Raw genomic sequence first — 27,125 nt, 5'->3', positions numbered from 1 at the left:
GACAGGCTGACCGGATGCATGTTCCACAGGCGGTGTTTCTATTTGTCACGCCCTGCCGATGACCAGCCCGGCCGACTACAAGCGATGGAAAGCGACCTAACAAACCCTGGAACCGGGCGTCTTTTGACTTACCGTGGGCTATACCTGCCGTTAGGGGTCTTCCGTGACGTAGAGGCAGCTGCGGGGGAGACGCAAGGGGCGTATCTCATTCGATAAGAGCCATGGTCACCGAATTGCCATCGGGCTTGGACGAACCAACACTCTGGACGGGAGAATCCAGGCGGATCTTCTGCTTTGACGGCGGACGGTTAACGATGGGGACTCCTGATCAAGAAGGCGGTGTGGTGCGGCCATTCCGCCCTTCACGCGGAGACGAACCGTCGGTCGATCCCGCTTTCTCTCTCGGTTTCCTTCTCACTTATCAAGAATCTATACGAAGGGGACACTCCGGGGAACTCCGTGTCCGACCGTTAACCTGCCGTCATCCTGACTTCTTCGGATAATCCTGCATGATCTGCGGATTCCAATCAATGTGAAATGATGAACATACCTGTCCAATCGATAGATCATTTGTTCCTGATAGATGCACTGCTGCAACGGCCCATGTTGTACGGAGTACACGGCAAACAAGCTCCAAACGCACCAGCCTCGACAAGGGGTGTTTCCCCCTGAACAGCTGATTTCTGAGGCTATGCTCCTTCCGGGGCATTCAAGTCACCTGAGAAGAAACCTCCTGAACGTTCCGGGGTAATTTTCCGGCCGTGGCGGATCAAAGAAGAAAGAAAGAAGAAAGAAGAACGATAATCAAGCATGGCACTTTCGCTTTTCTACCACTCTGAAACTCACTAGTCCCGCTTACCACTGGCTGCCAGCCGCAACGGGATTGACCGGCGACAGACAACCTACCTATGAAACAGCTGCGTTGATGCAGAGCTCAACCCAAATTGGACCAACAAGCACTTGGCGTGGCAGTGGTGGGGTCAAGTAGGTGACTGGACAGCTCTCGTTCTCTCTCTGCTATTCTACCTCCCTAGAAAGCAAGGCAAATGCTTTCTCCTCGTTGACCCTATTCAACCCCATCGTTTGTGAATGCTTTGTGATCGTCAAACTGTCAAGGTTTCCCTCGAGCTCTGGTTTCATCGTGTCATCATGATCCAGCTCCTGCCATCATAATGAGCATATGGACAAGCTAATCCAAAATCCCCATAACTCTACGAACGTCTGACTGCTCTGAGCTTTCCATTTCCTGAATCACTTCAGCTTGTGCACTTTCTACTAATCCTACCGGCATCTTCCCTTACTCTTCTTCGTCATCCACTCTTCCCCTACTGTACCTTCCTCCTTTCCACAATCTCCCAGTTGTTCTTCCTTCCGATCCAATTGCACAAAAAGACGCCTCTGTTTCCGTACCTCATCCACAATGTCTCAAGCCCCCATGGGTGACAGAATCTCATGGGGTAAAGAGAACATGAGACAACCTTTCTTGGGCGACAAAAAACTGCCGGGTGAGACTGATTTTCTCCGTTGGGGACTCGACGGGCAAAGACCTGTCATGGGCGACAACGCGGATGATCTTCGTTTATCCGACGCCAGGCCCTCGAAGAAACGAAGGACCCGCGCCTCCAAAACTACCGTGGATGCGGCAATTCCTGTTGACCATGATTATCTTCCCATAGACCCTGCCCTTCGTCCCACAGTCCCGCATCCCGCGGCGAGAATTCCCAACAATGATCGCGATGTATCGTTTGCTGCGCCGAAACTCGATGACGAGACGTTGCATGGAATCTTAGAGCTCTTTCCAGATATCGACCGCCAATACGTGCATGGACTCCGAGCAGCGCTTCAACCCCCAGCGTCAAATAATGGAATCAATGTGATTAATGCCCACACTCAGTTAAAAGAGGATCTCATTGAGCAAATCCTGGCCCAGGACTCCTATCCTAAACAGGAAAAGGTTCAAAGAAAACGCAAACAGACTAATGACGACGGCAAAAAATGGGAGGCGGCCGCAGCACGCCCTTACGACCCCTCATACTATCAGAATGCGTGAGTTTTCTATGCCTGCCGTCGAGAACAAGTGAAGTTCACTAACGATGTTCTGAAGCTGCGACGTGCTAGGCCAGGAGTTTAACCGCGTCCCCGTCTCTCACATTCGCAAAGTAATGTCGCAGAAGCAGAGTCTTTACGCTGCTTACCTTACCATATATGGTCAAGAATCTTCGTCAGCCCAGCCCGCTATCCCTTATTCCAGATTGAAGCACCCGAGATTCGCGGATATGTGGAAATATACTGAATTTGGAGATCTGGAAGAGTTACACGCAGCCCAACGATATGTTCAAAAAGAATCTCGTAAGTATCTCCCCAAAAGATTCAAGAGCATGCTTTTCTAACGTTTGCTTGCCTACAGTTGCACTTCGAAAGCGAGAACAAGATGCAGAACTGGAAAGGCGCAACGAGGAAGAATCTGCCCGCGATGGTACACTTGTGGAGTGCCAGTGCTGCTACATTGATGTCCCGTTGAACAGAACCATGCCCTGTGAAGGAGAAACTGTCCACTTCTTCTGTTTCACCTGCATACGCAAATCGGCAGAGACTCAAATTGGACTCATGAAGTGGCGCCTACAGTGCTTTGACACCAGCGGCTGCCAAGAGAAATTTGATCGTTCTCGACTAGAGCAAACGTTGGGACCATCGCTGATGAAGAAGCTTGATTCTTTGCAACAAGAGGATGAGATCCAGCAAGCCTGTCTGGACGGACTCGAATGTTGCCCCTTTTGCGACTTCAAAGCCATTTGTGGGCCGTTAGAAGAAGATCGAGAATTCCAGTGCCAGAATCCTTCATGCGAAATACTCAGCTGCCGTCTATGCAATACCGAGAGCCATACCCCGAAGACCTGCAAAGAGGCCCGGAAAGAAAGGGGGCTCCCCGAACGTCATATGGTTGAGGAAGCTATGAGTGAAGCCCTGATCCGCAATTGCCCCAAGTGCAAGGTAAAGATTATTAAGGAATCTGGTTGCAACAGAATGTCCTGTACCAAGTGCGGTTGTCATATGTGCTATGTCTGCAGAAAGGACATCTCCAAAGAGATGTATAGCCACTTCGGAAAGGCCCCTACATTCTGCGACACATACGATGATCATAGGAGCCGCCGCGATCGAGAAGAAGTGGAGCGGGCTCAAGCTACGGCTATTTCCCAGGTTCTCTCACAGAATTCCGACTTGACCGAGAAGGATCTCCTGATACACAAACCTACCAAGAGTAAACCTCCAGTCTCTGCTCCACGACCTAGGCGAGCGGCGCCTGCTGACCAGCCTTTTCAGCGCGCATATCATGAAGTTAGAAACGTTCGCATGGTTACAATTCAGCAGCCGTTCCAACCACGCGTTGTGCACGAATATCCAAATCCGCGTCACAATGCCGCAGCGGATGACCCCCATGCGTTCAACCCTTTTGCCAATTTGCCGCCGATGCCGCCTGCGTATCTCGAAACCTGGAGGCAGGGAGTTGAATCAAATCTCCCTCCTGCTTTTCAGTTTCCGCAGCAGCAGCTCCCTCAGCAGGCTCCGTCTCACGTCTTCGCCCAGGGAAAAATGCCAGCACGCCCAGCCGCAAATCAACCGGGGTGGCGGCTCCCATAAAACCCTCATTACGGTCCTTTCTAACCCAGGTCTATACCTTCTTTATCAAATACCAAGATGCCAAACCTATTTTCACTAACCCGGGATTACTCCACAAGCAGCCCCATGTCTATCCAAAAACTGGAACAACCCGGTGTGCTTCTCGCGATCTTTATCGGATACCATTGACCTAGGTCTTGCCATGACGCAGAGATCAGAGACATGTACAAGGAGCACTTGTTCAACTCGTTCTATGAATAGACGACTGATCCATCGCCGATATCTGCGCCGTCTTGGTTTATGTTTTCTTTTCTTTTCTTGCGTTTTATCCATTTGTTTTCTCGGTTTCCTTCCGTCTGCTTCATGCTAATTTCCGTGCTTCATACCCCCTACCGTTTTCATGTCTCCTTTTCATTTCTCGGACTAGCCTGGCATGTTTCCTCCCTTTGTTGGCCTCCGAGCCTTCTCATAGGTGTTCCGTAGTTCAAACCGAACACTTCATTCCGCTTGGACGGGAAGAAACGAATGTTAATGGATTTTAAGGATCCAATCTCTACAGGTGTAACTTGACTAACTGGGTGGCTTCCTCGGAATGATTCCATTTACGTCCGATGCAGCCACTTTATTGTAGCAAGTAGCTATGCGGGTGGGTACTCCCTGTTTGCGTACTAAGGCTTTTGACTTTATAAAATCCTAAATTTAAAACTCTTGTAGAGTCCAAAGCCTTTATATAAGTAGGTGTATGTATATTCTCTTAATATATGCATATTTATATCAGCTAATCATATCTAAATTTAGGTCTTTTCTTGTTCCTTGTCATTATATAGTTATTTTTCTAATTATTATACAGGGGGTAATCCTAAAGCTAGCTCTAAATTTGACTATTTTTATAAGACATACTAAGTAGATTATATAGAGACTGAGCTCCCCTCCCACTGACCATAGTAGATATACCCTCCCTACCTTGGGTGCAACATCCAGATCTTAGAGAGATCAATTGTTGTTAAAGCTTTCTTCGCAGGGGTGCCTCCGGGTAGAGGTAGAGTAGGTGCCTGCTACGGGAATTGAATTTGCAAACTCTAGCTATTCGGAAGGGGGCTCCCTACCTACTTCTTTTCGAATAGATAGGGCCTTCCTCGTGATGTTCGACTGCTACGCCCCGGCAGGCATACTTGTGCATAGTTAAGTACTGCTTAGTAGACAAGCTCTTTCATGCTAACGTTAGCCTTGTTATAGTCGGCATATTTCAGATCTAACCAGGTAGGTAGTATAGCAGAAGGGTGATACATAAATACCATAGTGGTGCTACCTGGGGAGAAGTGGATACTGTATACAACATGCACATCTAAATATACCCACCTCCCCAGAAGAAAGGAACCCAGCCCCTGGAAAAAGCAAGCAAAACATAGGAACAAGCAAACTAAAGCCGACCTTGAGAGAAACAGTACATAAAAGTACGCTACGAAGTAAGTGCTAGCCAAAGTACTTGGGCGTCGCCTAGGTAAGTAAATGTAGTCAGAGAAGTAAGGAAGTAGGTAAGTGCCTAGCAAACATCAAAGCCGAGTAAAGCAATCTGCCTACCTAGGAAGCGAGCAAACAAACAGACAGACAAACCAGAAAGACTGAAAGGAAAGACTATGCTGACTACACAGCATAGCCATTCAGTCAGCGTCGAACGGCAGGACAAACATACATATCTTGGCTAGCTTTGTGGATGCCTTTTCATGCTACCGTCTGTTCCCCGGCCTGCGCGATCTGTGGCGCCGTTTCAGTATTAGCCACATCCAACCCGACGGGGCGTATGGATGAACGTTCTGTCCGTATGAGACGGAACACTGTTGAAATGCAAAAACCAAACACGGAATGAAAATACCAAATAAACTGGGACGCTGTGAAAGGAAACGGAAAATGGCAAGGATCATATTATGAATTACGGACAGGACTCGACGAAACCATCTCCTCTAATGACGGGGTAGCGACAACGCTGGCGACCTTTTGGTACCTAGATGCTAGATATTTGAATTGGCTAGGATCGTGTTGGAAAGAGCTCAACAAAGGAGACGAAAAGTACAATAGGAGATGGTATGAAAAATGGAAACATTCCGTGGCAAAAAAGAGGAAAAAAGTCGGTGGAAATGATGAGAGTCAAAAAGAAAGGTGGTAAGAGAAGCGAGAAAAAGGTTTATAGTGAAGAAGTTGGAAAAATGAGCATCAAAAGGAACGTGACGAGGAAACGAAGAGAAATGGCAAATCACGATAAGTGGAAAAAAGAAAATGGGGCAAAAAATATGAACCAGATCTATGTAATGCCATGCGAGTCCCAAAAATCGTCCGCTCCCCATTTTATATGTTTGCGCCGCTCACTTCGGACGACAGTTCCCAATTCCCTCATCCATCATGTATGTTCGATCATTGGTCACGCTAAAACAAAGAATGAGATAAAAACGGGAGAAAAATAAATGATAATGATAAAAATGAAAAAAAAAAAAGAGCAGAGGAAATCACGTTTGAGTGGAAATAGAAGAGGGAAACTTCGAACTAGACAGACAGAAACACAGAGGAATTTCCATAAGGGAAATCAAAAGAAGAGTTTCCAAGAAAAAGAGAAAAACAAGATGAACCCCGATTTATGCAATTCAAGGCGGATGTTCCGAATCCGGCGGTTCATTGAATTTCTGTCGTGCCTCTTCTACCCATAGCTCTAGACGAAGCTCGCCGGCTTCTACCCGTCGTACGGGGACTGTTTTCGCGCGACCGTTCGACACCTTGGGAGGTGGTTGTTGCGGTTGTTGCTGCGGCTCCCCATTCCGTAACTTCGACACGGAGTATGGGGCTGTACACGATCGGAGGTGAACCTTGTCGGGTTCGGCCACGATCCAGGTCTGTTCTTCCGTCGTGGTCCCGGCGGGAGGCAAAGCGTCCTCGCGAACTTCAATGCAGACGGTGAAGCTGAATTCATCGTCCCGGGGAAGCGGCGTTAACCGCGCACAGGCCGAGGCCAATCTGGCGAGGCACGCACGAAATTGGGCTTCGAGATCGACCGTCGGAGCAGCGGAGCCCCGTTCTGACAAGGGGACACCTGGTTTGGATGAATCTTCCTTTCTCTCTTCAAATGTGGTATTGATCTCTCCGGCGGCAACGCGGGGGAAACCCGACAGATCAAAGGCATATCGCTCGAGGGGCTGATTTGTGCGGAGAGATGAAATGATGATACTGACTGCGGTTATTGTGCCTTTCAAAATCTCCGTCCCGACCGCGATCGAGGCATCGTTGATGTAGTCACATACTTTCGGGTGACGGGACTGGCGAACGGGGTAGTTGTAGGCTCGGACGGGCAGGAACGTTGCTCGCGGGTAGACCGAACGGAGGAACAGAATCTGGTGTATCGAGACGGTGAGGAAATTGGTGAAGGATGCAGCCAACGCCGACTGATTGTTGGGCATCGATTTGGGTGCGGTGACCGGGGCGGAAAATGTGGTCATGGTGGTTGTAACGGAGTTGACAGTAGTGCTCTCACTGGCAATCGGCATTGCCGTCAAAGGCTCTGGTATCGTCGTTTCCACGGGAAAGATGGTATGGACGGGATTTCGGAGAATCTGAGTGCTGTTCCACCCTGAGGCTAATCATCGCTCTGCCTTTTCGAGACGACAGGTCAACAACGGAGTTCCTTGCCACACATGGGAAATGACGGCGGTGATTTATGCTCGCTCGCTGTCCCACGGTCCCTCTCTAGCTCGCTCTTTCTCTCGTCTAGGGCGCTTGTTTATTTATTTTTTCTTTTTCCCTGCTGCCTTTTATGCGACGACAATCGACGGAAAGGAGGGGAAAGGGGAGAGAAGGAAGGTGAGAGTGGGGGTGACAGATGGAGGGGAAATTTTTTTTTCTTCGGTTGGGAATAACCAGAAGAGGGGAGGCAAAGACAAGAGGAACCCCGAAGATAAACTTTTTATAAGACGATAACAGCGATGACCAGATTTAAAAAACTGGCAGAGGGGAGGGGAGGGGAGGGGAAAGAAAAGAACAGAAAAGGAAGAGGCAAACAGAAAAAAAGAGTATGTAGCGGCAAGATCCAGTAATGGTACAATTAAAATTAAAAAAGAAAAAAGGAAAAAAAAAAGGGTCGCAAAATGTCAAGTGAATAAGGACGATGAATTTTGGAGGGAGGGGAGGGAGGAGGAGGAGGGGGGGCAACACCAAAGCAGAGGAGTCTCAGGTGGTGTGGAAAGCAAACGGGAATGAATGTTTGAAAGGAAAGCGAGGGAAAGAGAGAGAGCGCGAGCAGAGAGAAAGAGCGAGGGCGAGTCGAGGGAGCGAGAGCGAATGAGGGCGGGAAGGAGGGGAAGCAAGTGGATTAATTGTGGTTTGCCAGAGGTAAGGAAGGGACCGGACGTACGTTGGGTGGACGGGAGAAACACAAGCAAACCTCAGAGCATGAGGGCCGTCTAGCTTCGTCTTGCTCTGGCCAGAGGTTCCGGATGGGTTGGAGCTGGACGATAAAGAGGACAGACGGGTTTTCCCCTTGTTTGGCGTTTCTTTTCTTTTCTTTTTTGGCTCCCCTCTCCCTCGGAAGTTTTTGTTCCTGGAAACCTTCTTCGTCCTTCTCGTTCTTGATAGGAGCAGCGAAAAAATAAAAAAAGAAAAAAAAAAGACGAGAAAATCAAAAAGATATTTCTCACGGGAAGTCCAATAGGATGGAATAATTTATACTGGCGTCCCCTGTCCTGACTGGTCTTGTCCTGTCTTTTTTTTTTTTTTTTTTTTTTTTTTCTTTTGTAATTATGTATTGGGTTTTAAAGGCCCTTCCGTGAACTGGGAAGAAGGGAAAAAGGCAGGCGGACCGACGACAGGGAAAACCAACCCTTTCGGGGGGAAGGGAGAGAAGAGGTGGGCTGCTGGGAGTGTTGGATATGGGGAGAATCGAGTCAACCAGTAAAGACCGCTCAAAGTCCCCCAGAGGATCCGGAAAATAATAAATAAATAGAAAAAAAAATCGGAAAAATCAAATAAAGAGAGCGAGAAGAACGCGCAGGCCAACCGACACAGACTACAAGACACAAAGAAGAGAGAGCGAGAGCGAGAGAAACGCAGACAGGCAGTCCTTCGGAGGGGAAGGCGTGTCGGGCGACGGAGTCGATTTTCCAGCAGAAAAGAGGGAAAGACGCCCAAAGTCACGGTTTGCCCGCCCGTCACGTGGTTGCGTCATGGGTGTGGGTGCGCTGCAGAATTCATTTCTTTTTCTTTTTTCTTTTTCTTACCTTTTTTTTTTTTTTTTTTTTTTTTTTTTTTTTTTTTTTCCTACCTCCCGTATAATAATGTGTAAGGCAAAATACTCATCATTTTAGGTAGAAATATCGGAGGGGCAATTACGGATACGCTAAAACAGACTCCGTACGCCGTAAGAGTATCCATGAAATCCATAAGGAATGTCCCTCTAGTGGATGTAGTCCCCTCTGCCTGCATTATTCGTCCATCGGCCTCATCGCGAAGACCGTCGCTGGTCACCATTCATCCACATCTTACCGACCTCCTTACTATTGACCACCGACCGACTTGCGCCGTACTGGGAGGACATACGTCGTCCTCATGATCGAGTCAAGATCCGTCCGCCGTACGGTGTTTAAATACCCCTACAGGATAACTTCCCTGGCGTCCCCACCGACTTCGAGTGGGTGGGATGAGGCGCTTTTAGTTCACACGGCCGATCATCTCTCATCGACCGAAATGCCACAAGCGAAACCTAACCCGACACGTATGGACACATCGACAGCGCCTGCTGGCGGTCAGAAAGCCGAATCCTCTTCACGGCGGGATTCCTGCGAGACGAGATTAAAACGGACGCGAAGGAAGGCAAATCCCCATGGCCAAACCGCCGAACCGCTTACGATTGCATCATCTGGCTGGCTCTAAGTCTTCTTCCCGTGCTAGCCTTCAGCCTTAATTTCACTGTTGCCTCTCCCCCTGCCGGAGTTCGTCGTCTCCTTGCATATTAAATCATTGAAATCGGTCTTGTCCTGCTGACTCAGGCGTCTCGTTCGTCCACTGAGCAGCTACGCAGCAACGCCGGAGGAGTGAACCGATGTCGTTGCGGGTTATCCACAGGCTCGACATCGTCAGAGGGAATGCGTTGTCGCCTCCCCCGGTCTGCTCGGGAACCCTGAATGCCATCGCGGTAATCTGGTACAGATTGGTATTCGATGCCTCCTGCAGATAACGGCGCCAGAGAAGCTAGGACGTAGTGGCATTGTGCGATCCTGGATCGATCCATCCACCGCAGGGCCTGCTCCGCCCATCCACGGTCGCCTCTGCTCCTTTCTGTTTCCTCTCTCCGGGAACGCTGAGTGGAAGAAATCTTACCGGAACGCCCTTGGAGCCCCCACCACGCAGGCCGTTTAGCGCCCATGATCAGCTTACAAAGACGTCCCAAGTGGTCAATTACGTATTGCCTGCAGTTCCCGAGGCCACCGGTGGAAAGTTATGCCACTTTGTTGATCGTCTCTCGAGGGCAGAATGGATGGAATCCGTCCATTACGTCAATCCCATCCGGGGTCGAGGGCCTGCAACCCGCCAAAAGTACAATGCAGGCGAGCTGCTCACAGATGTAATTCTGGGTCCCGGCAGCCGTCTGGAGGGCAAGCATTCCGCCACTAAGCGCGGAATGCGTTTCTTCCATGGAGTTCCTTTCCTCGATCGACAATCGGATCTCGGGTGTGACTTCTGGCTGTCTTGGGTTGGGTTGGGGCCCTTGCTGGGTACATTCTCAATGGTCATCCGGAGACAGATGACTAACCGTGAGGCTAATCGCGCGATTCTTGAATGAATGAAAATTTTTGATTAAAAAAACTGGGTCTCGTGAGGGTGAAGAACCCCCGAACCGCAAAGCAGTAATCTTCAAGAGCCAAAAGAGGGACAGCAGAAAAAGAAGAGAAAAAAGAGGACCGTTGGGTAGAGGGACAACCATGGTTCCTGCGATGGGAATCCCTGGTAGGCGAGTCACGGCACGGCGTAACTGTAAGTTGGGTATGAAATACTACGGATTTACACTTACAGTGGTAAATACTAGTAGAATGACCGCCTTCGCCGAACGGCCAACTCACCTCACCGCTTCCCTCTTTCTGCGTGCCCCTCCTTCCGACGCGCCCAATTCGCGTTGATGTCAACTCTCCATTCTACTATCATTGAAGTGCCTCGACTCGGCCATTGGGTTTGCCCGGGGTCTTGTGTTCTTTGTGTTGGCTCATTGTGTACCATCTAGACCTCAATCCTCCTGAAGTCTGTCAACAAAATCTATTCCTTTCTTTCCCCCCCTTCTCTCCCTCCCCCCCACAACTCCAACTATGGAGCAAGAGCTCCTATCGCTGCTCGCCGACACGCAGTCGCCGGTCGCCGAGACGAGAAAGACCGCCGAGCTTCAACTGCTGCGTCTCTACACGAACGAGAGCTTCCCCCTCTCCCTGGCCGCCATTGCTTCGCATGATTCCGTCCCCACCAATCTCCGTCAGTCCGCCCTCTCTGTCCTGCGTACCTTTATTGCCGCCGCCTGGTCCCCGAATTTGGACGAGTTCAAGGGCCGCATCCTCATCAGTGATCCCAACAAGGATCAGATTCGGAGGGTCCTGCTGGACCTAGCCACCGTGAAGGAGACCCCTGAGCGCAAGGTCAAGTCGTCCGCCAGTTTCGCCGTCAGCAAAATAGCCAGCGCCGATTTTCCCGAACAGTGGCCGGACCTCCTGCCGACGCTTCTTCAGATAATCAACGATGCCAGTAGCACCTCGGGGGCCCTACACGGTGCCTTGAAGGTGCTCCTGGATCTGGTCGACACCGGATTCAATGAAGAGCAATTCTTTAACGTCGCCAGGGACCTTGTCTCGTCCCTTTACAGCGTTGCGACCAGCGAGTCGAGAAGACCGATGCTCCGGGCCTTGGCCATCGCGGTCTTCCGGTCGTGCTTCGATACCCTTGAAATGGTCCTGGAGCAACACAAGGTGGCTGTCAAGCAGTTTATGGACGAGGTGCTCGGCGGCTGGTCGCCTTTCTTTATCTCAACGCTAAAGGCGCCCTTGCCCGAAGCTCCTGTGGAGGAAGAAGAATCGAAGGAGACCGAAGTTGCCTCGCAGTGGAGGGGTGTGATTGGCTTAAAATTGCAGGTGGTGAAGGTACGTTCGGGATACTCTAGCTTGCCCTATGCAATTTCAGCTGCTAACCACTCTACCCCTTCAGACCCTGATGAAGATCCGAATGGTTTTCCCCGGTCTCTTGTCGGCCCAAAGCCCTATCTACTTCTCTACAATCTGGACGGAGCTCACGAACATCCAGAATGGGTACCATGAGTTCTACATACGGGACGAGAGACAGGGCCGTTTGGAAGACGTGGACGGGCTCCCATACACCTTGGACTTCTTGGTCCTGGAAGAGTTGGATTTGATTCAGACCCTCCTAAAAGCACCTCCGGTCAAGGCAGAGCTGCAGCAGCAATTGCAGAACGCCGGACAAGCCGTGTCCACGTCCAGTTGGTTGCCTGAGATTCTGAAGTTGACCGGGTCATATGCCCAGATCACGTCCGAAGAAGAAGGCCTGTGGGATATCGACGTCAATCTATTCCTATCGGAAGAGACTTCAGTCACTGCCAACTACACGCCTCGTACCTGCAGTGGAGACCTGGTCATCAAACTCGGTGAATGGCTCAAGCAAACTACGGTCGAGGGTATGCTAGTATATCTAAACGCTGTCTTCGCGGACTCTTCTTCGACGTAAGGACCCCCACCTCCTTGTTGTCTTCTTGTTTTCCCGGACGAGAAAGATGCGAAAAGAACGCAGCGTCAAGAAAAATTACTAACCAAATTCTCTCGCGTTACAGGTGGAAGGCCCGCGAATCGGCCTTGTACATTCTTAACCAACTGCTGCGGGACTTCAGTGAGGTCGCCCAGCAGATCTCTACAGACTTGGCAAATGGATTCAATGGCCTCATCCACTATTCGATTCAGCAAGAGGAAGAGTTTCTCCGTGCGCGTGGCTACCTTGTGGCGGGTATTTTGACCCAGGTTGCCGGCGAGGCGTTCCAGCCGACCGCTGCTTCGTATCTGGAGGCTGCACTGAAAGCAATCGCGGGAGACCCCTCGGAAGTCGTGAAGGTTGCATGCATTCGCGCTTTACAGGACCTGTTGCCTTCTCTGTCTTCCAGCACCACTATTCCCCTCCAGAACTCCATCATCTCCGCTATCTCGGAGTTTGTCTCCTCGCACGACCTCCGGGAACCAACCGACAGCGATGATCTCAAGGTCACACTCGCCGAGACGCTGCGCGACACGATCATGGTCAATCCAAACATCGTTCTATCGTCGATCGCCATCGATGTTCTCTTCAACATCGCCAGTAACGGCGCGTCCAATTTCCAGCTCACCATGATTGTCACCGAGGCATTCGAGGACCTCGTGGAGTCTATTGCTGACCAAGGCCCCGAATCATTCGTTCTCCTCTGCGAAAAGGTCCTGCCTTCTCTGACCGGGGCGATCGACGTTGGAAACCTGACTCAGGAGAACACGCTGACGAACTTTGCCGCGGATCTCGTGCGAGCTCTGGCGGAGAGGTCCCTCGAGCCCCTTCCGGCCGGATTCGTGGAAACCGTCATGCCCAAGATGAATCGACTGCTGCTGGACTCGACCGATGCGGAGCTGATCCGTCCGGCGACGGAGGCCGTTCGGCACATGCTCTCGCACGACTTCGCCCAATTTGTGAACTGGCGGGATCCCCAGAGCGGCAAGGAGGCCACCGAGGTGGTGCTTGTTATTATCGATCGCTTGCTGGGGCCCTCCGTCGACGACAATGCGGCCACCGAGGTCGGACAGCTGGCCGCGGAACTGGTGGAGAAAGCGGGCTCCGAACGACTCGGTCCCTACCTGCCCCAGCTCCTTCGGGCCGTGGCGCAACGATTGGCGACCGCTCAGCAAGCGCAATTCATCCAGAGTTTGATCCTTGTCTTTGCGCGACTGACGCTTATCAGTGCGCGCGAGGTGGTGGACTTCCTGGCGCAGGTGGACATTGGCGGGCAGAGCGGACTGCCGATCGTGATGAGCAAATGGCTGGAGAACTCGGTCAACTTCGCCGGGTATGACGAGATCAAGCAAAACATCATCGCCCTGGCAACGCTCTACAACCTGGAAGACCCTCGGCTGGCGCAGGTGCAGGTCAAGGGCGACCTCATCATCCAGGACACCGGCCGCATCAAGACCCGGTCGCAGACGCGCAACAACCCGGACCAGTACACGGCGGTGGCGGCACCGTTGAAGATCGTCAAGGTGCTGGTGGAGGAATTGGCGGCGGCGTCGGGGAGCAAAGAGATCGACGCGGCCACAGCGGCGGCGCTGGAGGAAGAGGACAGCGACGAGGATGACGAGTGGGAGGACATCCCCGGCAACACGCTGGATCTGAACCTGGGGATAACGAAGCAGGAGCTGATGGCGTTTGGCGAAGGCGGCAGCGAAGGAGTGTTTGGCGTGCGCAAGCGGGACGACGAGACGCAGGCGTTCTTGCTGGACTTCTTCCGCAACGCATCGGCCAAGGCCGAGTTCCAGCAACTTTTTGCCGCGTTGACGCCGGCCGAGCAGGAGAAGCTGCAGAGTCTGGGATGATCGGGACCGCCGTGGTCCGAAAAGGGGCGGATGACGCCAGGATCTTCGTGATTTGTGATGGATCCGATTACTTGGGACTTGCGGGGAAAGGAAGCAGAAGGGCCGAGGAAAGATTACGCTGACAACGAACCACTGGGGGAAACCAAGGCCGGCGATCGCTGTCGGGAATGAACATATTGACTGGGTATTCAGTCGGAAGTCGCTATGTACGTATGTATTTTTTTTTGTGGCCAGGGAAGATGAGTTTGGGCCGCGTTCCCAGGCCCAGCTCCACCGATGTGAATATTTGGAGATGCTGCAAATTCTTTTGCGTTTGTGACCTTGCCTAGACCATTTCGTAAAGTATTTAGTACATGGGTAGTGTCTCGGTTGATTTCAGCATGACATGACTAACCTCCTGCCAGCGCATTCAGACCAAGAGGGGGGGGGATTCACACTACAGTAGCCCCGATTTTAGCAATGATTAGGGGAAGAAGAGGCGAGCGCGGATGGATTGGACGAGGTGCATCGAAGGATGAATAAACGCATCGGGTAATTCAGAGAGGCCACTAAACCCGGACGACTCTAGTCGGGATGACACGAAAGGTGGCGGCTTCTCTTCCGGATCCGCCCGTGCGGGGGCCGTCGTTACCAGCCGTACGGTATTATGTCGGGTGCGCTTTAGACGGGATGGACGGGATGCAATAGATTCATGGGGAGTACAAGGGAGGACACTCCAACCGTGTGCGAGGTTGACGAGAGGAGGGGGGATGGAACCCAAGGAATCCTTTGACTGCGGAGTAGGATGGATATCTCTGCTGGGCGGATGGAAAAAGAATCTACTCATTTGGTGTCATTTAGTTTATTTATCTGTTATTCACAATCCATCCAGAATACCTGCAGCCTCGACGTGGCCGCGAAGATACCAAGCAATACCAGAACCAGAGCGGCGGGCGCACACCGCCGTCGACCCGGCGTCCTCTCTGCCGGGTCGGCCCCCTGTCACTTTGCGTTGCATCCGCCTTCTATACTCCAGCCCGTCTTCCTTCTTCCCTCTTCCCTCGTCCTCTCTCTCCCCCTTGGTCTCTCGCTTCCTTTTCTCTCTCGGTCCCCCTCTCTCTTCCTCTCTATTCCTCTCTCCTTCCTTTTTCTTTCTCTCCTTTTTCCACCCTCCCCCTCCTTACATCATAGATCATAGACCAGATTCCTTCCGAGGGAAGAAGTATGCCACAACAACCGAATCTCTACGAACACATTGTGGTGGATGTAAGTTCATTCTCCTCTCGGTCCCTCTGCACTCTGCCCCTTGCAAAAAAAGAAATCCACATACATATATATATATATATATATTTTAGCGATGGGGGTATACTCTTGTTCCCCCATATGGGGATGTTTTTTTATTTTTTATTTTTTGTACACTCCACAAGGACCCATTCCGGGTCGGTCCCTCTCCAGAATTAAGGGAAAGGAGAAGATCAGAAGATCAGAGAGCGGGGAGGATCCTTTTGTCGGTGTCGCATTGAAGGATGTCATCATCCATTGTCCGATTGGCGTTTCATTTAAATTGCAATTCCTTCGCCCCTCCCGTTCTCTCAACCTCCGATAGACCATATTGACACTTTTCCTTCTCTCTAGACTAGTGATGAAGATTCGCTCTACGACGCCCAATCAGTCGTCGATTCCAACCTGACCCTTTCTTCCTCGGTGCGCGACTACTGCTACGAGAATGGCCGTCGCTACCACGCCTACCGCTACGGCCAATACCCGATGCCCAACGACGAGGAAGAGCAAGACCGCCTGACGCTCATGCACCACCTCTTCAAGTTGCTCATCGGCGGCGACCTCAACCGCGCCCCCATCTTCCAGCAGGGCGTGCCGCGCCGCATGCTCGACGTCGGGACCGGCACCGGCATCTGGGCGCTCGAGATCGCCGAGCTGCTGCCGGACGTCGAGATCGTCGGCACCGACCTCAGCCCCATCCAGCCCAGCTGGGCGCCGCCCAACTGCACCTTCCACATCGACGACGCCGAGAGCGACTGGACCTTCACCGGCGACGAAGCCTTCGACTACATCCACGCCCGCACGCTGGGCGGCGCCATCGGCGACTGGGGCAAGTTCTTGCGCCAGGCCTACAGCCACCTCAAACCCGGCGGCTGGCTCGAGATCCAGGAGTACGAGGCCTGGTTCAAGGCGGATGACGGCACGCTGCACCAGGGGCACCTGTTGACGGATTGGCAGGAGAAGTTGGACACGGCCAGCTGTCAGTTCGGCAAGAGGATGAATATCGCGCCTCATTTGGAAGGCTGGATGCACGAGGCGGGGTTTGCCAATGTGACCGATGATGTGTATAAGGTTGGTGTCCCCCCATCTGTTCATTGAAGACGGGTGAACCGCATACTAACTCGAGTCCAGTGTCCCGTCGGCTCTTGGCCCAAAAGTCCCCGGTTGAAAGAGATCGGACGAGTCGGCAAAGTGACGACCTTCGAGGCCGTCGAGCCCTACTCGCTGGCTCTGTTCACTCGCGTTCTGGGCTGGACGTTCGAAGAGGCCCAGAACTACGTGAATAAAGTGCGTGCGGAGCTTCTCAGTTCCCCGTACCATAGCTACGTCTTGTTCCATTATGTCTATGGGCAACGGCCGCTGGATGGGTGAGATTTCATGGCTTGAAAACCAAAAAGGCGCAACGAATTTTCGACGAGGTTTAACGACGATGATTATATGACTGTTGTATAAATTTTGGGTTTGTGCCGGGGTTTACTGTTCGGGTTTATTTTCTTTTTCTTGAATACCCTCTTGTTTATTTTCATGGCCTGGTGTATATATATGAGCGAGACGGTTTTTTCAACATTTTCTCAACGGTTCCATTCTTCGAGTCCAGGATCAATTGACCTTCAACCTCGTCCTACCCCTGTAGAGAATATCCCACGCCCTCGCCCGTTCCCATTGCCACCAGATTCGCGCGCATCTTCTCGGCGCGCTCCCCAATACCAAAGGCCGCATCGTCGCGATGCACCCAGGCCCCGACGCCGTGCTGCAGCACCGCCGTCGCCCGCACCTTCTTGTCCGCCTCGTCGCCGCCGGATCCCTTCAACCCGATACTCCCGTGCAGCGTCAACCGCGACTCCTCCCCTCCCTCCGGCTTGGCCTGATACGACCCGCGATGCAGGATATTGCTGTCGTAGAACACCGCGTCGCCCGGCTGCAGCTCCACCACCAGCTGACCCGGCATGTTCGGCTCATAAGGCGCCGCCGCGCGCTCCGCCTCCGTCCGCACCCGCCGATGCGACCCCGGCACCACAATCAACGACGCATCAGGACACAGCGCCAGGTTATACTGCGCATGCGACTGCTTCCCCCCGGGGCTCTTAGCATGCAACAACCGCTCCTCCTCCTCGGTCGTCACCGTGTCGGGAATATCATCGCGATGCCACCGCAGCTCGAAGTCCTTCGTCTCCGGCGCCACCAGCAGATTAAACAGCTCCATGACCAGCGGCTCCTCCTCCCCCGTCTCGCCTCTGCCCGCGCCCAGGCCCAGCAACTCCTCCGCCACCGCCAGCACCTTCTCCGAGAAGTAGAACCGCGCGAATTCCCCGCGCCCCGGCATCTCCGGATGCAGCAGGTGCTGCACGCCCCAGATCCCGCCCTCCGAGGCGGGCGGCGGCGTCGTCGGCCACGGCGGGAACTGCTTGGGTACGGTCCGGAAGTGTGGCCATTCGCCGGCGCGTGTCTTGGTGGTGGCGGCTGTCGCGACGGCGCGGAATTCGGACACTTCGGTGGGGTTAAGGAGCGAGGGGATTACTACGAAGCCGTCGCGTTGGAGGGCGGTTAGGTAGGGGGTTGACATTTTTGTAGGTCGTTTTTTTGAGGGGGTTTGATACAGAGGGTGGATGAATGGATGAATGGATGAATGGATGAATGGATGAATGGATGATGGATGAGGTAAGTTATGGAAGGAGGGGTGACGAAAGAAAAATTGAGGTCACGGGAGATAAGGCAATCCTTGGGTCAGGTCCGGGGTTGCCAGATATCTGCAGGGGCTTTTATACAGCCAAGAGGAGGTGAGGATGTCGCATCGGCCGTGGATTCTATTACCCAACGATGTAGCGTAGCAATACGACGTCGCTGATGCCGAACAAACATTATTACGCATAAACATTCGTAGGAGGGTTTACCCCGCGGCAGGCAAAGCGGGGTTCAGTCGGTTACTTACAGTACTAGGATTTATTATTATTACTGTTAACAGTTCACTGGACAGTGGGCTGGTGGTCTATTTAGGGAGGTCCTGCCAGATATTTTTCAACATCTGCTTGAGGTATACTACTACTCCCTGAGGTACTACCTCCTGGTAAGCTACTTCTAGATTGTCTGCAGGTATGAGCTGACCCTCTCCTTCAGTCCAGCCACGAACCCGAATATACTCCGTCCAGCTCTATCGGGTGGTCTACCCCATACCTGCCTGGATATAAATAAAATATATAATCAATTATATTATATACAATATATTTGAGCCTCTGCCAAGCGATCAACCGGCATCTGCCTCAGGCTGCCTTGGATAGGTGGACTGCGGGGAGCTGAGATGACCTGACGATGACCGATGACGGTTGGCTGGCTCGTACTCCGTTGGTAGGAGATATCGTGATCACCGATGTCCATCAGGAATATCCTTACCCCCCATCGACCAGCGTACGTACCGCGGTCCCTCCTGGTTCCACGGACGAGGCGATGGGCGTGTCTCAGCCAAGACTCGATGGTTTGTATAGCAACCCCCACCGCCCGATGCGGAATAGGGCGCTGCCGATCGAAGGCCTTCAGCCGTCATCGGTGGCGGGGCTGTCTGAAATCATCGCCAGGAAATTAATGCTGTGAAGGACGTAAGCGGAGGCAAATACAAACGTCCGATCAGGAAAGGTCGCGCCTGCCACTTCTCGTGCTTTCCTAATCGGTCAGCCCGGCAACCCCTCTTCGGTAAGTGCGGCCTTGGGTGCGTTTCGGGTGCATCTTGTTTTTTCTTCTTTTCTACTATTCCCTAACCAGTTCCTCTCCTCTAGCTTCATCTCATTCTAGCTGTATCTTTCTCCCCCATCGCTCTCTACACGATGGCCTTGAGAATCAGCCCGGGCTTCAGTGCCCTGCTGATTTTGGGCTTACTCTTGCTTGTGCTCCCTTCGCAAGTAGATGCGTTCGGTGCCGGCAGTATGTTCCTGCATTACCATCCCCGACGATCGTCTGCTAACCCCCCTAGACATCGCCTCCATCTCCGCCGTCGAGGGTAAAAACTGGCGCCATGGCGATATCGAGGATATGCTCAAGACGGTCGCGTTCATCAAGGGCCACAAGTGGACGTCAACCATGATCAAGCGCGCTTACTTTGGAAACTGGCTGCGCGACTAGTGAGTGCTCTTGCCCTCTTCGGAAGCTGCAGCTGCTGACGTTGGAAAACAAAAAAGCTCCCAGGCCATGGATGTCGGAACCCTCAAAAGTCTCCCCGCCGATACCATTCGAGTCCTGGTTTGGATCCTTTCGTTCATGACCTTCGGCTACGCGACGGCCGAGTTCGAGGTCACCTCCGAGAGATTGGGTGTCTACCGTCCGGAAGAACATATTGAGTATGGATTTCGCATTGTTTGCTTGACCCCATGCCTTCAAAATCGCTGACGCTGGTTTCACTGTATAGCAACCCCAAGGACTACGCCGATAACCAAGATGCCCGCGAATATGACAAGAGACTGCGTGGCCCCGTTCGTCAGGCCGAGCTGGATATCGACCCTCAGACCGGCATGAAGAACTACATCGCCAATGAGCGAGGCAACTGGGATACCAGCACTGCGTACATCAAAAAGAGCCTGGCTCGCAGCATTCACTACGGCCGGACCTACACCCACAGCGGAAGCCGGAAAGGAAACGAAGAAGATCTGTGCGAAGCGCTGCGATGTCTGGGTCAGGGTCTACACACCTTGGAGGATTTTGCGGCGCACACCAACTACGTCGAGCTTGCCCTCCGCGAGATGAATTTCCACAATGTGTTCCCCCATACCGGCACTAGGACCCAGATGAACATCCACGGCAAGCACGTCTTTCCGCTGGTGACTGGAACTTTTGGCATGGTGGATTTCTTCCACTCCGTGCTTGGAGAGGCTACGGACCACTTCACTCAGTCCGAGGTCAACGAAATGGACATCGCGCTGGGAGATGCCCAGAATAACTCTTCTTCCGGCTCTAGCACGGCCTTGACCGCATTGCTCGGAAAGATTCCCGGAACCAAAGACCTTGTGGCCGAAGCGGAGGAGCTCAAGCGTCGCTCGGATGCCCAAGAGTCTTCCAACAGAGGCGGCAGCTCTCGTTCGGGTTACGCAGCTCGCGAAGCCGTCCGGAGCTTCAACGAACGCGACTCAGGTCGCAGTCGCGGCTTTGATGATGATCGATATGGATCCTCGAGGGCCAATGAATCCAGCAAGCCTTCTGAGGGTCCCTCCGGTGCCTTGGCTGAGTTTGACCCTAGCAAGACCATTGAACAGATCTATCCGATCCTTCAATTCAGAGATAATGTGGTCCGTAAACTTTCTTCGATCATCGAAAAGATCCCCGGTTTGGAAACGTTGGTTGAGAAGGTCACCGAGACGCTGACGGTCTTCGTCATGTCTCTGCTGGCTCCTTTCATCCGCCCTCTCATCAACGCCGCCTCCAAGTCGCTTCAGTCTGGATCCGCCGGCGTCATTGATGCCTCCGGTAAGCACCAGTACGAGCCGTGGACCGACCCGACTTGCACGGATCCCACCCACTCGCTGTTGTCCAAGGACCATTTCTCCAACATTCTGAACGAACCGGCGGGTCAGGTCGCCTCTGCCATCCTCCGGTACGTGGCGCCTCGCGTCCTTCACGCCTGGGAGAACACCAACATCCCGGAGCATCAAGTCGTCGAGGACTGCCTGCAGGTTTTCCATCATCCGGCTTTGCGCAACATGCGCAACGACGCTCATCGATCTATGTTCGAAGCCGTCGAGTCTTGGGTCCAGTCCCGGTCCGACCGAGGCTCCAAGCTCAACGACATCCTCAGTGCCGAGGGTGTTAAAGAAGGGAAGAACAACTCGGGACAGGGTCACTCCCACGGCCATGGCGGTCACGGGCACAGCCACGGAGCGTCATCTGGGGCGCAATCGCAGCAGCAACAGCGGCCGCCCCAGCAGAACTCCTCCGGAAACCCGCTCGAGCAGCTCTCCAACCTTCCGATCCCGGGGATGTCCAACCTAGGCAAGCTAGGCAGTGCTTTCTCCAGTCTCGGACTGGGTGGTGGTTCCAACCGGGAGGAGGAGGCTCCGTCACAACAGAGCTCTTCGTCGCATTACCAGGATCAGCAGTACTCGAGCCAGCAGTCCTATCAGACACACCAGTCCCATCAATCGCACCACTCGTCCCACTCATCTCATTCGCATCACCAGCAGCACCAAGGCTACCAGTCGCACCAGTCCGGTGGGGATTACGGCGGTGGTCACAGCAGCCATCACGGACATGGCGGGCATGGCGGGCACAGCTCGGACTACTATAGTCAACCATCTAGCCATGGCCACAGCTACGAGTCGCAGCCGCACGGCTCCAGCCAGCCATCTTATGGCGGCGGACACTCTAACCAAGGGTATGGGCAAGAGTATGGACAGGGATATGGACAAGGATATGGACAGTCCAGCTCATCCGGACATGGCTCTGGAGGCTACGGATCCGGGGGGTACGGATCTGGTGGTGGATATTCCGGGCAGGGGTCGGGTGGATATAACTCTGGGGGCTATGGATCGGGAGGATACGGATCAGGAGGATATGGCTCTGGGGGATATGGCTCTGGGGGATATGGCTCTGGGGGATACCAATACTAAAATGTGTAGGCATCTGTTTAATTCCGGAAGTTTAATCATCAGATTGATTCCTTGATTCTTTGATGGTTCTTTTCTCAGGGTGGTGCAGTACAGTAGTAGATCGTAAACATTGCCTTGACTACGACCATACTGTACTAGTCGGATAGTTTGCAAACTGTTTATATAGCACATTAAATCAACCACTTTCAACACGGGAGCCTGGCTAGCTCAATCGGTAGAGCGTGTGACTCTTAATCACAAGGCTGCGGGTTCGAGCCCCGCGTTGGGCTGACTTCCTTTTTTGTTTTTGCCGACTCCATTCATTCTCTATCTACTAGGAGGAGCATTGATTGATTGTTTTTTTTTTGACTTGTTTGTTGTCTGTCTGTCATCTCTCAACTCCTCATGTTCTTTTTCTGTCTTTCTATATCTTCTTCCTTTTTGGTTTTCCAAGTCCCGTGATGGTCAAGGCGGTCAGTCGGCTTCTTTCTCCTTTTCTCCTCTCGTTTCCCCGGCTTTCTCGATTCGATGTGATCTGCATCCCACGAGATCCTCTGGGCGATATGAATGACCACGCAGAACAATTAGACGAGATGCTACGGTGTCAGCACTATTCAATATTCAGCGCCCCTGGCTGATCCCTCAAATCCGAGGCTGGATCAATGCGGGGTTGGACATCAAACCGGGGTTCCTGGTTTCGTTCTTCACATGCCCACTAAATAGACCTCGAATCTGGTCTGGCTCGGGGGGTTCCACTGTAGTGGGATGAACTATCTCGCTTCCAGCAGCCCTGGCTTTTGTTGGGGAAACCAAACAGATGATCGGCGTCGAAACTGATCTACAGGCGATTCCATCCTATTCCTATCTTGGGTGGTCTTGCGAGACCTGATGCCTTCTACGGCTCTACCCCCAGTTTCACATGAGGAAGACTGGCTCGTTTGTCCGAATCCCGGGGAAGTCTGGTGGATGAGATGTTATTTAAGATATGGCCGGGGACGGACCCTTCTGGTCTTCTTCCTTGGGAAGAAAGACCCAGTCGTATCGAGACCGAGACCCGGAGAGAAACGCCACCCCCAGAAGATACAGACGAATAGAATCTCAACCAGACGGCAGCAAGAATGGCTACCAGGGCCAACCCCAAGGACTCTATGAAGTCGACCTGGCGCGTCGGCGATCGATCGGAATGGAATATCAACCACTGGGCTCTTGAGGTGCTCAATGCCCACCCCATCGCCTTGGACCAGGAAGTCCCAGTACACAGCAAAGACGAGAAAGTGCCCTTCATGCCCCAATGGTCCCTGCATCGCTGGGTGCTCTTCTACTCGGCCCTCCCGCTCCTCGTCCACCAGCTTTACATGACCTACACCGGCAAGACCCTGGGTCCCTTCGCCGTCTTCAACCTCTACTTCTTCGCCTTCAACGCCACCGTGCTCTATCAGGTCCAGGTCCTGCGCCGTCTCGGCCACAAGTACGGCTTCCTCGACGGCGACCAGCACGAACGGGATGGCGTGCCTGACGTCGGCGTCGGCAAAGTCGTCACCTCCCTGTACAAAACCGCCGGCTCGCGCATCGTCCTCTCCATCTACCTCTCCTACACCCGCAGCCAGCTCCCCTCCGAGATGCACTGGGCCTGGCTCCCGCTCGAAATCGGCCTCTACGGCATCATCCTCGACTTCTGGTTCTACTGGTACCACCGGGTGATGCACGACGTGTCCTTCCTCTGGAAATTCCACCGCACGCACCACCTTACCAAGCACCCGAACCCGCTCCTCGCCGCCTACGCCGACCACGAGCAGGAGTTCTTCGACATGGTCGGCGTCCCGCTCATGACCTACCTCACCATGCGCCTCGTCGGCCTCCCCATGGGCTTCTACGAGTGGTGGATCTGCCACCAGTACGTCGCCTTCGCCGAGGTCTTCGGCCACAGCGGCCTGCGCCTGCACCTGACCGTGCCGACCACCATGAGCTGGCTGCTTCAGGTCCTGGACTCGGAGATCGTCATCGAAGACCACGACCTACATCATCGGAAGGGATGGCGCAAGAGTTACAACTACGGCAAGCAGACCCGTCTCTGGGATCGTATCTTCGGCACCTGTCATGACCGCATCGAGTCCGTGCCCGACAATGTGGATTATGAGAATCCTGCGACGATGCCGCTTTTCTAATTGGAATCGCGTGTATCTGCAACTGTGGACTGAAGAGTTGGCTGGCTGGCTGGCTAGCTAGCTTGTCCGGTTCATCCGGTGTCTTCAGGGTGTTTGATATATGGCATGTACTGTATGAACCTCTACATCTACATGCCTCTTATCCAAGACTCTACCAAGAGACCTAGAAGACCTGGAAGATCCACTAAGGAAGACACATTCACTAGGTGACTCCAACGCAGAGAGAGAGAAAAGGGCGAGAAAACGATTAACCAAAAAAAAGGTGACAATGAGAACGAAGAAGCAATGGACAAGAAGAACAACGGGCATATGTTTAAATATACATGCCTGTCTGTTTTTTCTTGTCTAGATGGTTATGGATGGATGACATGATATGAGCTTAGATATATATATATACCCACGACCCCCTGCCTATTACTGTTTTTTAATTACCCCTGTTTGATTATTTATTTAATGTGAACAGAGTAACAGAAAAAAATTGTTTCTCATATCAGTAAGTTTATATTATACATGTTTATTAGGTAGTAAGTAGCCTCAAGATTTCACCTCACCCAGACAGTGGAAATAGAAAAACCAGTAAGTGCCAAAAAAATGAATGAAACAGAAAGAGAGAAAAACACGAGGGGACCCAGATCCCCCGTGTCAATAGTAAAATAGGCAGGTGATATGTATGTGTAGTATGTTATGTATATACAAAAAAACAATGAGAAAGCAATAATAACTCAAGCAGCCCGAAACCAGAAGCCGAAAACATCACAGAATTACAAGTGGTATAAATAATAATAGCAATCAATAGCTTCCGTCCATAAAACTCCCAGCTACATAGTACTGCGTAGAAAATATCAACCAGCGAGCTCTAAGACAGGCTGTCGGTATTAAAAAAAGATAAAAGAGCCCGTAGAACCACTCGAAATGCCATCCCTTGTCGCTGTATAATCGGTCAAATATTAAAATCATTATTTCGTGTCTTATGTTGATTCACGCGGAGCATCGTGGATGCTACAGCTTGGTGCCTTCGCGCCCACTATCGCTGAGTCTGCGTGATCGAAGCATACCGGCAGAAGGTCCGGCATGGCTGGGGCCTGGCGTCGAAGAGCCGTGATCATTACTGCTGCCGTTGGCACGTACTCCGGTCCGCTGGCCTTGATGGATGCGAGGATTCATGAGCCACTGAACTTGCATGCGCACGCTGCCAACGGCGGCGTTGGTGTGGGCCATGTCTTCCTTGAGTCGGAGACATTCGTTCATGATTGCCATGCTGGCGCGAGCGTCTAGATCAGTGATGGCATGCGAGAGCTGCCCGACCTCTTCGCGAAGGGATTCATGGAGTGCCAGCAAATATGTCGTGGCATTCGACGTGTATGTATTAGAATTCTCCGCTTGCGATTGGTCGTTCGACACGGCCGCCGAGGAATTCGAATGCTCTCCTCGGCGGTCCCGTTCGGCCGGTAATTCGGTAGCATTCCGCCCCGGGATTGACCGAGTGGACTCCACCAGAGTCGAGCGGATATTGGCAATTCCGTCCTCGAAGATCTCGTTCCGCTGCTGAAGATGGCGGATGGTTAGCTCCATGGAGTCGAGTCGCGAGTTCTGGGCCTCAAAGTACGGCCCCATGGCGATCAGGGGACAGCTTTGTTCATGCACCACGAGCTCTGCACGCTTGACTTTGATAGGACAACCAAATTTAGATGCCGGACATGAGTGAATGGCCTCGGGGCAGGCATCGATATGTTCCCTCAGAGCCTTTCGAAACACCGTCGTCTGGCAGTCGGGGCACGTTGTCTTAAGGCTAGGGCAAAGTTCTTTCACATGTTCCTAAGTTGCGATACCGTCGTCAGTAATCATAAATGGCATGGAAAGAGCGACCACCGTAAAACACACTTCAAAATCCTGTTCCATAATCTCCTCCTCGCAGCGCAGGCACTTGTGAAGTTCATGCATGCATCGGCGGTCGGGATGCAAGTCCTTCTTCCGGGACTTCTTGTCGCATAGCGTACCCGGGCAGTCCACCAGTCTATAACCGCAGTATTTGTCCACATGAGACTGGACATGGCCGCGAGGAATGATTTCCTTGCATCCCTCTTCCGCAAACGGGCACTTGACGCGGATGTCATCGCACATGTTGATCAACAATCGGGGGACGTTAAGGTAGATGCCCTTGGTCGGTGTTCGGCAACTGGGGCAGGTGAACTCGTCGCGACCGGCGGCAAAACTGGTGATGGCGCTGTTGAGACATTTCTGGCAGAACACATGGTCGCACTGCAAACGGACCGGACGGATGAAGGGACAGTGGCAGATCGGGCACATCAGATGGTCATCGTAACTTGAGACATGGTCTAAGGAGCGCAAGTCGACGATATTGTCGCGGTCGGAATTCGGCTCCATAGCGAGGAGCTCTTCGAGATTCATAGCGGTCGAAGATCAAGTCGTCGAAGCCCTGGACAGGAGGCGGGTTATAAGACACCGTCACGCCACTGAATCCTCACACCGGGAAAGGGGGGTTTAGGGTTCGAGCGAGGACGGACGAGTGGCCGAAGGGATGAGAAGATGAAACAATAGTGCCGCAAGCCACCCATGAGGGTTACACGGTGGCCGAGGGGAGGGAGGAATGCGGTTTTGCGGTGCGACAAGAATGCGATGAGGGGAAGAAGAAGAAGGCAGCGAAGGATTGCGGGGAGAAATTGGGAAACGGCGGGAGGCGGCAGCTGATCTCAGCCAAACGGAGGCGAGGCTGACACCGGCCGTTCTTCCATTCCATCTCCTCTTCTCTCTCTCTCTCCCTTCCCATCCGTCTTGTCCCTGTCCCTGTTCCTGTCGCATCTGCTCCGGTCGGGTACCTCGTCGACTCCGTCTCTCCTGCCCAACGGGTTTCCTCGCCTCAACTCTCCGGCTTC

General features: G+C 52.7%; 9 protein-coding genes and 1 non-coding gene across 10 annotated transcripts; 6 read left to right on the top strand and 4 right to left on the bottom strand.

The window, feature by feature from the left end:
- Nucleotides 1–1,065: 1,065 nt before the first annotated feature.
- Nucleotides 1,066–3,677, top strand: P170DRAFT_160306 (E3 ubiquitin-protein ligase RNF216). The gene is made up of 3 exons (XM_024842565.1): nucleotides 1,066–2,046; nucleotides 2,105–2,349; nucleotides 2,408–3,677. The coding sequence occupies exons 1-3, from the start codon at nucleotides 1,421–1,423 to the stop codon at nucleotides 3,637–3,639; spliced, it is 2,103 nt and encodes a 700-aa protein (XP_024706408.1). The 5' UTR covers nucleotides 1,066–1,420; the 3' UTR covers nucleotides 3,640–3,677.
- Nucleotides 3,678–6,254: 2,577 nt separating this feature from the next.
- On the bottom strand, nucleotides 6,255–7,100 carry P170DRAFT_474652 (putative mitotic spindle checkpoint protein (Mad2B); the record flags this gene model as incomplete). Its single annotated transcript, XM_024853169.1, has 1 exon — nucleotides 6,255–7,100. One exon carries the CDS (start codon nucleotides 7,098–7,100, stop codon nucleotides 6,255–6,257), a length of 846 nt encoding a protein of 281 aa, XP_024706407.1.
- A 2,481-nt stretch (nucleotides 7,101–9,581) lies between these two features.
- P170DRAFT_160240 (uncharacterized protein) lies at nucleotides 9,582–10,197 on the bottom strand. The gene has a single exon (XM_024842563.1). It carries the CDS (start codon nucleotides 10,016–10,018, stop codon nucleotides 9,638–9,640), a length of 381 nt encoding a protein of 126 aa, XP_024706406.1. The 5' UTR covers nucleotides 10,019–10,197; the 3' UTR covers nucleotides 9,582–9,637.
- Nucleotides 10,198–10,798: 601 nt separating this feature from the next.
- Nucleotides 10,799–14,542, top strand: P170DRAFT_455379 (putative importin beta-5 subunit). The gene is made up of 3 exons (XM_024851520.1): nucleotides 10,799–11,771; nucleotides 11,836–12,365; nucleotides 12,473–14,542. The coding sequence occupies exons 1-3, from the start codon at nucleotides 10,953–10,955 to the stop codon at nucleotides 14,241–14,243; spliced, it is 3,120 nt and encodes a 1,039-aa protein (XP_024706405.1). The 5' UTR covers nucleotides 10,799–10,952; the 3' UTR covers nucleotides 14,244–14,542.
- A 721-nt stretch (nucleotides 14,543–15,263) lies between these two features.
- On the top strand, nucleotides 15,264–17,078 carry P170DRAFT_436173 (class I SAM-dependent methyltransferase). Its single transcript, XM_024849104.1, has 3 exons — nucleotides 15,264–15,488; nucleotides 15,858–16,574; nucleotides 16,635–17,078. Exons 1-3 carry the CDS (start codon nucleotides 15,447–15,449, stop codon nucleotides 16,872–16,874), a joined length of 999 nt encoding a protein of 332 aa, XP_024706404.1. The 5' UTR covers nucleotides 15,264–15,446; the 3' UTR covers nucleotides 16,875–17,078.
- P170DRAFT_436172 (phytanoyl-CoA dioxygenase family protein) lies at nucleotides 17,009–18,327 on the bottom strand. Its single transcript, XM_024849103.1, has one exon. The coding sequence runs from the start codon at nucleotides 18,064–18,066 to the stop codon at nucleotides 17,125–17,127; it is 942 nt and encodes a 313-aa protein (XP_024706403.1). The 5' UTR covers nucleotides 18,067–18,327; the 3' UTR covers nucleotides 17,009–17,124.
- A 991-nt stretch (nucleotides 18,328–19,318) lies between these two features.
- Nucleotides 19,319–22,135, top strand: P170DRAFT_382297 (Het-C domain-containing protein; the record flags this gene model as incomplete). Its single annotated transcript, XM_024845597.1, has 4 exons — nucleotides 19,319–19,415; nucleotides 19,465–19,612; nucleotides 19,670–19,828; nucleotides 19,897–22,135. The coding sequence occupies 4 exons, from the start codon at nucleotides 19,319–19,321 to the stop codon at nucleotides 22,085–22,087; spliced, it is 2,595 nt and encodes an 864-aa protein (XP_024706402.1). The 3' UTR covers nucleotides 22,088–22,135.
- A 148-nt stretch (nucleotides 22,136–22,283) lies between these two features.
- P170DRAFT_t77 lies at nucleotides 22,284–22,356 on the top strand. Its single transcript has one exon. It is a non-coding gene; the product is annotated as a tRNA-Lys (tRNA).
- An 828-nt stretch (nucleotides 22,357–23,184) lies between these two features.
- On the top strand, nucleotides 23,185–24,231 carry P170DRAFT_474647 (sterol desaturase family protein; the record flags this gene model as incomplete). The annotated part of the gene is made up of 1 exon (XM_024853168.1): nucleotides 23,185–24,231. The coding sequence occupies one exon, from the start codon at nucleotides 23,185–23,187 to the stop codon at nucleotides 24,229–24,231; it is 1,047 nt and encodes a 348-aa protein (XP_024706401.1).
- Nucleotides 24,232–25,940: 1,709 nt separating this feature from the next.
- On the bottom strand, nucleotides 25,941–26,726 carry P170DRAFT_160186 (putative TRAF-like signal transducer). The gene is made up of 2 exons (XM_024842562.1): nucleotides 26,111–26,726; nucleotides 25,941–26,046 (listed from the first exon to the last, which is right to left on the bottom strand). Exons 1-2 carry the CDS (start codon nucleotides 26,638–26,640, stop codon nucleotides 26,037–26,039), a joined length of 540 nt encoding a protein of 179 aa, XP_024706400.1. The 5' UTR covers nucleotides 26,641–26,726; the 3' UTR covers nucleotides 25,941–26,036.
- Nucleotides 26,727–27,125: the final 399 nt, after the last annotated feature.

The sequence above is a fragment of the Aspergillus steynii genome (genome assembly GCF_002849105.1).
Source record: "Aspergillus steynii IBT 23096 chromosome Unknown P170scaffold_3, whole genome shotgun sequence".
Classification (NCBI taxonomy): domain Eukaryota; kingdom Fungi; phylum Ascomycota; class Eurotiomycetes; order Eurotiales; family Aspergillaceae; genus Aspergillus; species Aspergillus steynii.
The sequence above is the reverse complement of the archived record's forward strand: the minus strand, read 5'-3'. Positions and strand labels throughout refer to the sequence as shown.

Bases quoted from the DNA above. Each gene is read 5' to 3' on its own strand.
- P170DRAFT_160186 (XM_024842562.1), bottom strand. From the start codon at position 26,640: ATGAATCTCGAAGAGCTCCTCGCTATGGAGCCGAATTCCGACCGCGAC.
- P170DRAFT_436172 (XM_024849103.1), bottom strand. From the start codon at position 18,066: ATGTCAACCCCCTACCTAACCGCCCTCCAACGCGACGGCTTCGTAGTA.
- P170DRAFT_455379 (XM_024851520.1), top strand. From the start codon at position 10,953: ATGGAGCAAGAGCTCCTATCGCTGCTCGCCGACACGCAGTCGCCGGTC. The intron at 11,772-11,835 runs GTACGTTCGGGA...CTACCCCTTCAG, and splicing joins TAAAATTGCAGGTGGTGAAG to ACCCTGATGAAGATCCGAAT. The intron at 12,366-12,472 runs GTAAGGACCCCC...CTCGCGTTACAG, and splicing joins TTCGCGGACTCTTCTTCGAC to GTGGAAGGCCCGCGAATCGG.
- P170DRAFT_160240 (XM_024842563.1), bottom strand. From the start codon at position 10,018: ATGGGCGCTAAACGGCCTGCGTGGTGGGGGCTCCAAGGGCGTTCCGGT.
- P170DRAFT_436173 (XM_024849104.1), top strand. From the start codon at position 15,447: ATGCCACAACAACCGAATCTCTACGAACACATTGTGGTGGAT. The intron at 15,489-15,857 runs GTAAGTTCATTC...CCTTCTCTCTAG, and splicing joins ACGAACACATTGTGGTGGAT to ACTAGTGATGAAGATTCGCT. The intron at 16,575-16,634 runs GTTGGTGTCCCC...ACTCGAGTCCAG, and splicing joins TGACCGATGATGTGTATAAG to TGTCCCGTCGGCTCTTGGCC.
- P170DRAFT_160306 (XM_024842565.1), top strand. From the start codon at position 1,421: ATGTCTCAAGCCCCCATGGGTGACAGAATCTCATGGGGTAAAGAGAAC. The intron at 2,047-2,104 runs GTGAGTTTTCTA...GATGTTCTGAAG, and splicing joins CCCTCATACTATCAGAATGC to CTGCGACGTGCTAGGCCAGG. The intron at 2,350-2,407 runs GTAAGTATCTCC...GCTTGCCTACAG, and splicing joins ATATGTTCAAAAAGAATCTC to TTGCACTTCGAAAGCGAGAA.